This window comes from Physella acuta, unplaced genomic scaffold (genome assembly GCF_028476545.2).
Source record: "Physella acuta isolate Inbredline_101_S28 unplaced genomic scaffold, ASM2847654v3 ptg000017l, whole genome shotgun sequence".
Lineage (NCBI taxonomy): Eukaryota > Metazoa > Mollusca > Gastropoda > Physidae > Physella > Physella acuta.
Genome location: NW_026731537.1, coordinates 4212850 through 4223409, shown reverse-complemented (window position 1 = coordinate 4223409; position 10560 = coordinate 4212850). Strand labels below are relative to the sequence as shown.

Sequence of the window (10560 nt, the reverse complement as noted above, 5' to 3'; positions counted from 1 at the left end):
GAGGGGGGGGGGGGGGCACTAAAATATTTCGGGGGAGTAGGGCGGACTAAATTTTCGGGGTGAAGTGGGTGGACACTGGTAGAAGTATATATTTTTAATATAAATTCTATTTCGTTTACCCCCCCCCTCCCCGAAGATTTGCCTGAAAGAAACTCTACCAAGTAGTGTCATAACTTAGTAGTAGAAGCCTTATTTATAATCTTTAAAATAATTTGTAATGGCGAATTTAATAGCTTATTAGATTAAAAATGATATAGTCCTATTCTCATTAGTAATTGATGTTTCCCTCATTTGCCAAGTTGAAAAAAAATAGCTTGAATAGCAATAGGCCTTGTCAGTAGAGTAATGTTTAAAGCCACTATCACACAAATAACCGTACAACAAACAGACAGTGTGACCTAATAAAAATCTAGTAAAATTTTAATGGCTGGACTTTCAAAAAGATATTTACTTTTAGGGCTTAGGCCCTACAACCTTTTTAAAATCATTTTTATCTGGCAACTCTTCGAGCCTTATTTGTTTATTTCCGGTTTTGATTTAGAATGCCAATTCAAACAGCTGATCAAAATCTAGATCTCTAGATCTAGATCGAGATTCTACATCTATAATATTAATATTATTTTTATATATTTTATACTAGATCTAGATCCTATAATAATCAAATGAAATAAAAATCATTTTTAAAATTTTTTTTTTTTTTACAAATAATAAAATAATAAATTCACGAACCATGTCGAAACCCGAGCCGATACTCAACACTCAAAACTGCGATACACTACACCAAATACCAAACCTACTGACCAAGCATACAGTCATCAAAGTTACCAGGATAAATGAGTTTTAGGCCTACTCTGAAATCTGAATAATTTCAAAATTTGAACTGAATTTGTATTAGTAAACTCAACCATACTGCTATGTGCAGTGCAGACTAATGGAACACGACTTTTCTTCCTTCATGTCCTCATTCACAATACTGAGAAAGTACACTGAAAGACAAGAAACATCGATTTTTTTGGCAGCTGCATTATAAACATAGGACTTTAGAATTTTTCTTCAATATCAATACAGTAATTTAAAAAAAAAATGAATATCACAGACATTAAAAGAAAAAGTCATATTCCTGCTCAGCAGATATCAACTTTTGCAAAATATGAGGTAAGTAGAGAAAAAAATGAGATTGATATGCTATTTTAATTTATAACACACAATGGGTGTTAATAAAGTGGGAGTTAGCTCCCCTTAACTTTCTTATTGATTCATATATAACACCACAGTAACGGCTAGAACTCTCTGCAATCGGACTTAATTGTCCATCTTTTGTTGTCATTTATGCTGCCAAATGGTTGTCTTCATTGTCATCAATGGCAGTAAATGCCATCTCTAATGCTGTGGTGCGACATGTTTTAAATCCAGTCTCTGCTAAGATTTAATCGTTTTAGTGGTAAAGTCAGAAGTTTCCAATGTTATGTGAACTCATGTCAGATGTTTTCAACATTATGTGAAGTCATGTCAGATGTTTTCAACATTATGTGAAGTCATGTAATTAAAATGTAAAAACCAAGTTTGATCTGAGTATTTTAAAATTTACAAATTTTGCACTTGAACTCAACTTTAGAAGGTTAATAAAAAAAAAAAGAAAAAAAAAACTGGTACACATTTAAGGGGTCGTCCATAAATGACGTCACACTCACAGGGGGTAGGGGGTCCGTAATTTTGTGACGGTCTGTGTCGAGGGGGAGGGGGGGGGGGTTCAGATGGCGACGTCACACTTTTGCATTATAACAAAGCAATGTTAAAAAACGAATTTTAGACGTTATTTCGCGTTTTAGAAAACTGTTTTAATGAATTGCAATATGAATTGATTAAAATACTCTATTTAGACAGAGTTCAGACAAGATTTTGGAAAAATATCGATATCTTAAGAAAAATTCAACTGCAATTTTGAGGGGGGTTGTAGGCTGAGGTGTGACGTCATTTTAGGGGGGGGGGTCTGGCTTTTTGTGACGATGTGTGAGGAGGGGAGGGGGGAGGTAAAAATCGTCCAAAAAAAGCGTGACGTCATTTACAGTGTTTCTTCCAGACTTTTTTCTCCGGGTGGGGGGGGGGCACTTGAAATTTTCGGGGGGGGGGGGGGTAGACTTTCTTCGGGGGGCGGACACTGTTAAAAGTATATATTTTCTATATAAATTATTTAAATTTCATGTCGTTCGGGGGGAAGAAATGCCTGGAAGAAACTCTGATCATTTATGGATGACCCCTAACCAGTGTTTTATACCCCGCCACCAATGCACCAAGATCGGAGATTTCCATTTCGGTACCACCTGTAGGAGCGGCTGGTGCGAAATTTGTTTTGCGGAAGTATAGACGCAGTGTGGCGGGAGTTTCTGACAGACGATCGGAAGCCGTTATTGTGTGACATCACGGGGTATAAGTGTGTGGAGTTCATAGGTGTCGACCCGGGGAAGAGGGGGGTGGGGGGCTATGAGAACTGCTCACCTTGATATGCTGTTGCATAGCGATTATAACTGAAGAAATTCATCAAGCTCTTGTAGATTTATAAAAAAAAATTAAATACATAAAATAAAGACGTCACTGTCATGAAAGTTGACGCTGCTCTTCCTTTTTTCCCCTGGCTACACTTCTGAAGTTATTTTCTTTAAATTTTTAATATTATCGCATATAATTGGATCCATAACTATCTGTCAAAACTCATTGCTTTTTCGTTGTTTTTTTAAAATTTAGAACTGTTAAAGAAGAAATATAAGGATTAACTGTTGAGGTTAAAACAAGGTCTAGAGTAGTTTCTTATAACCCGTGAATCAAGTGTGATCCGGGACATTTCTCGTGACTCCTCAAGGGAGATCACTTTGTTATCACGAATATAGTCGAAAGGAAGAGTTGATTATAGGCCCTGTTAGCTATGCTGTTAAAATTAGACTAGATCTAGTATCGCAAAGAATAAATAATAAATATTCTAGACGGTATTTAATTATTTCGAATTAGTTGATAAAATATTTAAGGAGTGTTGATTTAGTGAATTTCTGATTGTTACACCTGTTAAGGCCTGGGCTACTATCCTCATTTGAATTAAATGCCTACAGTGGGTAGACCTATCTAAACTCATGGAATTTGATGCAGTTTGAGCCCAATGGTAAATTTATGTTATTTGCAAACATGAATGTATGGCGGTCTAAGGTTGGAAAATGAATAATGATATAGATCTATCTGAGCTATTTTAGAACTAGATCTAGAGACCCAGATCTTGTAGAAAAATTCTCGACCACTGTTTCTGGTCAGGTCGTTTAATGTAACGAAGGTCAAGGATAAATTGCTTCCCCTTGCCGATACTTTGTTCCATTTGAAGTATCGATACCATAATTTCTTTCATAATCTTAAGATTAGAACTATTGCTTCATGCTTTAGGTCTATATTTTTTATTTTAAAAAATATAATTCTTTTTTTTTTAAATTTAATACGCTTTACAATTACTTCAAGAAATGTGTAATTAAAATATCTCCGTAGCCATTTAACGAATCGATTATTTTTGCCCGAATCGAACATTTATACATTTCCTATGTTATTATTATTCCTCTAAAGCCGATAGCGACCGGCGGACACATTAGCATTTAACTAGTCTAAGTATTTTACAGGCAGTACTTGCAAGCATGAATAAACTAAGCATTGACAAGGTTGATCTGAAAGACAAAAGAGTTTTAATCAGGTAAATAAATTTTCCATTATTATTCTATACAAAAGGAGGGAAAAATAGTAAATAATGTGTAGCATGTGAAACTGTGACCTTGCTGCTAACTAAAATTACTAGAATATAAGTAAGTTGTAACGTCCTTCACCTTTCAAGATAAACATCTTACACAGTTTTTTACTAATAAAAAAGATAATAACTCAGCAATATTTTAATAACATTAATAATAAACTGCTGTTATTACTTATAAAAATCTAAATCTTTATATTCAACAGTTACAATCATATTATTATTAGGCCAATAAATTATTATTAGCCAATTTTTTAGGCCTACACTACAGAGTTCACGGAAGGGTCAAAGCTAGCTACTAAGTTACTAACTTATAACTTATATTATAGCCTAACTAAACAACTTGATCAGACTCTAAGACTCTAAGACTGCTAGACTGTTAGTAAGGTTGGCCTAGAGTCCTAGAATCTAGTAGTATAGTAGACCCTAACTAGATTCTAAATTTTCCCTTAGCCTAATCCTAAAAAAAAACAACCTCAAAAAGTTATTTGATAAATTGATATGTTCCAACTGTCTAAGAAGGACAACTGTGACTATAGTATACTTAATATGGGCTATTTTGAATACTAGTATTAGAAGTATTATTTAGTATTTTACATTAATGTACAGTGTTTTAAGTATAGTATAGTGGAAAGGTTCAAACTATAGGCCTATATAATTTGTTTGAAATAGTCTACTAATAGGTGCTCTGAAAGTCGGTATAACTTTATGGTCTATCAAATCAGCTTTTGTGAATTAATTAGGCCAATGTAAAAAAAAAATTACTGTTTATTCTATTTATCTCAGAGTTGATTTCAATGTTCCTGTTAAAGAAGGAAAGATCACCAGCAATCAAAGGTATGTATTCATAGTCTACTAAAACATAAATGACATAATTAAAAAACTCATTGAAATCAAGTATAATTCATGATTACTTTAAAATAAAAATTAATTAATTTTGAATAAAGTATTTTGTAATTTTTTGAAATAATAAACTATTATGTTTGATAGGTATTGTGAGCTTATCGCCTTGTGCATTTAATTTACAAGACCTTGGAATGTAGGCCTTTACTGCTTGTCTGTTGATTGATTTTATATTTTTCCCACTTTCGTGCATGTAATTTAATTTTTTTTAAAATCAGGATTGTAGCTGCCCTGCCGACTGTTAAGTATGCTTTGGAGAAGGGTGCTAAAGCTGTGATTCTGATGTCTCATCTCGGCAGACCTGATGGTCGCCCAGATCCAAAGGCTAGCATGAAGCCGGTTGTTGGTGAACTGGAGACATTGCTAGGAAAGTAAGTTGACTGATTTTACTCTGCTTTGATTTGTACTAAATCTATTTGATTCAAGGTATGCATGTATTAACTCCATACTTTATATCTAATTGTCACCTAACTTTTTAGGAAAGTCACGTTTCTTGAAGACTGTGTTGGCTCAAAAGTTGAAGATTTTTGTGCGAATCCACCAGCAGGTAGTGTCATTCTGCTGGAGAATTTAAGATTCCATTTAGAAGAAGAAGGCAAGGGCTTAGATGCAGCAGGTAAAAAGGTAAAAACTGCCATTTCTTCTCGCAGATCAGTATATATTGGGGTAAAGCTAGTCACAGAATTGCTTCATGTAGTTTAATTTGTATTTGATTATTAGTAATATTCTACATCTTTAACTTTACAAATATTCAAATGATTTTAATAACAGAAATTAGTTCATGTAAAGAGATGCTCTGAAGCTCAAATCTAGATATGCAAGCTTGTAGTAGTCCTTGCAGCATTTTAAAAAGAAGAATCGATTCTTTTTTGCTCAACGATTAGTTAAATTTAAAATTTTACACAAATCACATGATAATTTTAAAATTCATTTTGTATCAGGCTAAGGCAGATGATGCAGCAATCGCAGCATTCAGAGCTTCTTTGACCAAATTAGGAGATGTCTATGTAAATGATGCTTTTGGTACAGCACACAGGGCACATAGGTAACAAAGATTTTAGCTATTTCCAAACTACAGTTTGTTATAGGTTCTGCAAAGATTTTTTTTATCTTGTAGAGGCAGTAGATGAGAATTTGCTACAATCAATGTAACTTATGGAGTAACTCTTCCCTTTATTTTCAGCTCAATGGTTGGTGTAACTCTCCCTATTAGAGCTTGTGGGTTTTTGATGAAAAAAGAACTGGAGTACTTTGCTAAAGCCTTAGAGAGCCCAGCAAGACCATTCCTTGCTATACTTGGAGGGTAAAGTCTTTCTTAAATTAATTGATAAATTATACAGAAGTATTTTATTCGTGATGATTATTCAAGTCTTAAAGTATCTTAACATGTGAAAGTCTAATCTATTTACATCTTTTTTTTACTACAGTGCTAAAGTAGCAGATAAGATTCTGCTTATTGAAAATTTGCTGGAGAAGGTAGATGAAATGATTATTGGAGGTGGAATGGCATTTACCTTCCTTAAAGTTATGAACAACATGGAGGTATAACTTGATATGTTCTGGGATAATTTGTTAAACGTAGAAGTAAAACTATATGTTCCAATTACCCCTCCCACACTATTTTTTAAATTTTAGGTGTTTTTTTTTTTTGGTATTTTAAAAAAATACTTCTGTTCTGATGTTTTAAAATGTTTCAGATTGGAAGCTCCTTGTTTGATCAAGATGGAGCTAATATTGTTAAAAAGATTGTAGACAAGGCAAAAGAGCGCAATGTGCAACTACATTTCCCCTGTGATTTCATCACTGGAGATAAGTTTGCTGAGGATGCTAAAACAGCCACAGCAACTGTTGCCACTGGTATTCCACAAGGATGGATGGTAATCTTTGCTGGGTTCAGCTGTTTAAGTTTTTATCTTTTACGGGACATTTTTTAAAGTAATTTTAACTACTTTACCTTATAGTATCATTTTATATAACATGTAGGACAATCTTTTAGCTTTCAGCAGTATTTTGTCAAAGAACCATTTTGTGTTATTTTGGTACTAATTTGTTTTAAAAAAGTAAATCATATTCTTTAATCATAAAATTTTCTAAACATTGCCTGCTAGTTGAATGATAAATACTTATTCTACTGGTCATTTTTGCATACAAGTTTTGAACTGTTAAAATTACTGCTCATTTTATTGATTATCTTTCTTGAATTATTTTTAAACTATAACATTTCTGTCAAGGGACTTGATGTAGGATACAAATCTATTGAAGATTTTTCAATTGTGATTGACAGAAGCAACCTTGTCTTGTGGAATGGGTGAGACCTTTTTTTTTTAAATGGCTCTGTAAAATCTGCACTGAATTTTGATTGTAAACTTAAAAGCTGCTGATAAAATGACTAGATGTAAAAGTATTTGTGAGATATGTTACTGGTGATGTAAACCTGACTGTGAAGGAGAAGGTAATTTAGCAGCAATCAGTCTGTACTTTGCTTAAAGTTTTTTCAGCTTGTAAAGGAGACACATTGTATTAGTTGGCCAAGTTAAGATAGAATCAATCTTTTTGTCACCATAGACCACCAGGAGTGTTTGAGTTTGAGAGCTTCTCCACTGGAACCAAACAAATGATGGATGCTGTTGTACGAGCTACTCAGAGGGGAGCTGTTACAATTATTGGTGAGTACCTATCATCAGGTGTCACTATAAATTCTACTACTATTATAATTGCTGGTAGCTAACATAAGGTGTCACTATAAGTTCTACAACTGCTACAATTACAAGTATGTAACATAATATGTCAGTATAAATTCTACAAGTATTTTTTAATTAAATTGCCATTTTGTATTGTTTCCAGGTGGAGGTGATACAGCCACTTGTGCTAAAAAATTCAACACTGAGGAGAAAGTCAGCCATGTGAGCACTGGAGGTGGTGCTAGTCTTGAATTATTGGAAGGTAAGTCTTCTCTAATGCTAGTCTTGAATTATTGGAAGGTAAGTCTTCTCTAATGCTAGTCTTGAATTATTGGAAGGTAAGTCTTCTCTAATGCTAGTCTTGAATTATTGGGAGGTAAGTCTTCTCTAGTGTTAGTCTTGAATTATTGGAAGGTAAGTTCTCTAGTGCTAGTCTTGAATTATTGGAAGGTAAGTCTTCTCTAATGCTAGTCTTGAATTATTGGAAGGTAAGTCTTCTCTAATGCTAGTCTTGAATTATTGGGAGGTAAGTCTTCTCTAATGCTAGTCTTGAATTATTGGAAGGTAAGTTCTCTAATGCTAGTCTTGAATTATTGGAAGGTAAGTTCTCTAGTGCTAGTCTTGAATTATTGGAGGAAGGCAAGTCTTCTCTAATGCTAGTCTTGAATTATTGGAAGGTAAGTCTTCTCTAATGCTAGTCTTGAATTATTGGAAGATAAGTTCTCTAGTGCTAGTCTTGAATTATTGGAAGGTAAGTCTTCTTTAATGCTAATCTTGAATTATTGGAAGGTAAGTCTTCTCTAATGCTAGTCTTGAATTATTGGAAGGTAAGTCTTCTCTAATGCTAGTCTTGAATTATTGGAAGATAAGTTCTCTAGTGCTAGTCTTGAATTATTGGAGGAAGGCAAGTCTTCTCTAATGCTAGTCTTGAATTATTGGAAGGTAAGTCTTCTCTAATGCTAGTCTTGAATTATTGGAAGGTAAGTCTTCTCTAAGGCTAGTCTTGAATTATTGGGAGGTAAGTCTTCTCTAGTGTTAGTCTTGAATTATTGGAAGGTAAGTTCTCTAGTGCTAGTCTTGAATTATTGGAAGGTACTTACTTACTTAATCCTCATCACTCCCTGTGGAATATAGGGCAGCAACAAATCTCCGCCATTCCAATTATTGGAAGGTAAGTCTTCTTTAATGCTAATCTTGAATTATTGTGCTAGTCTTGAATGGTTGTCTTCTCAAGTGTTTAGACTTGAATTATTGGATAGTTTGTTTTCTGTAGTCTTAGCTAGTGTTAAGCTTCTAAAGAAGACTCTCAATTTTAACCAAAACTAAAGTCTTAAGGTAATCTTCATTATTGTTGAACATGTTTAAGTTCAAGCTATAACATTGGTAGCTTAAGATTATCAGAGCTTCATTAATGATTTGTTATATTTATTTTCCAGGTAAAATTTTGCCTGGTGTTGAAGCCTTGTCTCCCCCATCCTAAGCATCACTGCACCAGAACCAGATCAATATTTTATTCATCAGCTCACTATTACAATAACAAGACAAATATTAGACTAAAGCCGTGATGTGCTTCATAATCTTGAATATTTTTGTCTTATAAATCTATTATAGGTATTTAATTTTTTTAGGGTTTAGTAAATAGTTTTCATCATTTTATTTTTACATGTTTAGTATATCATCTGCCACTATGATCTGATGTATCTATCATAGAGATTTTAATTTTGACAAATTAAAATGAACCCATGCACTATCCTCAAGTGTATTTGTATGTTGTTTCATTTTAACAACTAGCTAAAAATAAAAAAAAATTAACTTGTCTTATGGTGTAATAAATGTTTTCTATATATTTAAATCACAATTTTCTCAATATGTTTTTAATAAACCTATTGTTTGATATCTTACATGTATTGTTTTGTATCCTCAATCAAAGTTGGATGTAGTATGTATGATGCAGGTCTTTTCTTAATTAGGAATTAATTAAAATGTTAATCCGCAAGGAAAATCCTAGTTTTATATGAACAATTCACACCCTAAATCAGATGCATATTTATGTTCTCACCAATTCAGCTGGAGGGCAACAGTTCACCTGTCTATCAACATACCTCTAAAGCATGTGTATTAAGTAGGTCTTAGTGCATGGCAGTGCATGCTGCTCTGAAATTACTTCTATAAGAGAATTTGAATTTTATAAAATAACTGCAGGTAAATGAACCCAACCAAGAGTGGGGTCCCACCCCCCATCATTATATAAAATTATAAGGTCATTGGATTTATTTTATTCCTTGGTTATCAGAGTTCCACAACAGCCTACCAAAACCCACGTACCTTATCTCTGAAGTTGTGTGCTAGTGTGGGGAAGGGGCGTGGAGTGATGCCTGAAGAAAGCACTGATGTGGTCTGACAGAAAACTGTAAACACGAAGGTTTCTGTCGTATTGTATGAAACTTGGGACAAGCAAGACTACATTAATAAAAGCAATGTCGAAGTTGACTGACTTCGTGACAAAAATGTGCCTGTATATTCTATGACGCTGTAGGAGGTACCGAGAAGACAAAGAAGAATGCGTGTATTGCGGCATACGAGATTAGGTAACTAAACAACATATTATTATAGAAATAGTTGCTAAAGCTTAAGTTTGTACCAACAAGAGTTTCTTCCATTCATCTCTTCGGGAGGGCTCCGCCCCCCCCCCCCCCCCCCCGAAGAAAGTCTACCGCTCCCCCGAACGACATGGAATTTATATTGAAAACATACTTTTACCAGTGTCCCCCCCCCAGAAAATATCAAGTGCCCCCGGAGAAAAAAGTCTGGAAGAAACACTGGTTTGTAAGTTATGAATTTCGAGTTAATATTTATTTTTACAAAGCAATTGGAGCTTGTGTGATTGAAAACTAAAAGAGAGTGAGGATCAAATACCGAACAAAGGAGGGCTAAAACTAAAAGAGAGTGAGGATCAAATACCGAACAAAGATAAGGAACGCTGATCTATATGGTATCGTGTGCGACATAAGGCCAAGAAGATCGCGATGGTTGGGGCATGCCCAGCGAATGTCAAGGACACCCGAACCTAGCTCCGAGATGGACACCACCTGGACGCCATAGGGTTCGGCCATTGGGAACGTGGAGTAAAGAGATGGAGAAAGAGGTGCTGACAACAGGCTAAACCAGTCATAACACTAAAATGGGCTACTGTCCTTAGAGTAG

The 10560-nt window shown here is 34.4% G+C and overlaps 1 protein-coding gene across 2 annotated transcripts; it reads left to right on the top strand.

Annotated features, from left to right (window-relative positions):
• The first annotated feature begins 783 nt into the window (after nucleotides 1-783).
• On the top strand, nucleotides 784-9254 carry LOC131938423 (phosphoglycerate kinase). Of its 2 annotated transcripts, none has more exons than XM_059296444.1 (13): nucleotides 784-1155; nucleotides 3651-3721; nucleotides 4559-4609; nucleotides 4894-5046; nucleotides 5155-5299; nucleotides 5617-5720; nucleotides 5859-5978; nucleotides 6103-6217; nucleotides 6373-6552; nucleotides 6907-6983; nucleotides 7241-7341; nucleotides 7520-7618; nucleotides 8793-9254. In XM_059296444.1, the coding sequence occupies exons 1-13, from the start codon at nucleotides 1084-1086 to the stop codon at nucleotides 8834-8836; spliced, it is 1332 nt and encodes a 443-aa protein (XP_059152427.1). In that variant the 5' UTR covers nucleotides 784-1083; the 3' UTR covers nucleotides 8837-9254. The 2 variants fall into 2 exon arrangements, with proteins under 2 accessions (XP_059152427.1, XP_059152434.1); XM_059296451.1 differs by lacking the exon at nucleotides 784-1155 and adding an exon at nucleotides 3134-3151.
• The last annotated feature ends 1306 nt before the right edge of the window (nucleotides 9255-10560 follow it).

What these genes read in the sequence shown, in the direction of transcription:
- LOC131938423 (XM_059296444.1), top strand. Translation starts at nt 1,084, where the DNA reads ATGAATATCACAGACATTAAAAGAAAAAGTCATATTCCTGCTCAGCAG. An exon ending in GACAAAAGAGTTTTAATCAG is followed by an intron (nt 3,722 to 4,558) that starts GTAAATAAATTT and finishes TATTTATCTCAG; the next exon opens with AGTTGATTTCAATGTTCCTG. An exon ending in TTCCTTGCTATACTTGGAGG is followed by an intron (nt 5,979 to 6,102) that starts GTAAAGTCTTTC and finishes TTTTTACTACAG; the next exon opens with TGCTAAAGTAGCAGATAAGA.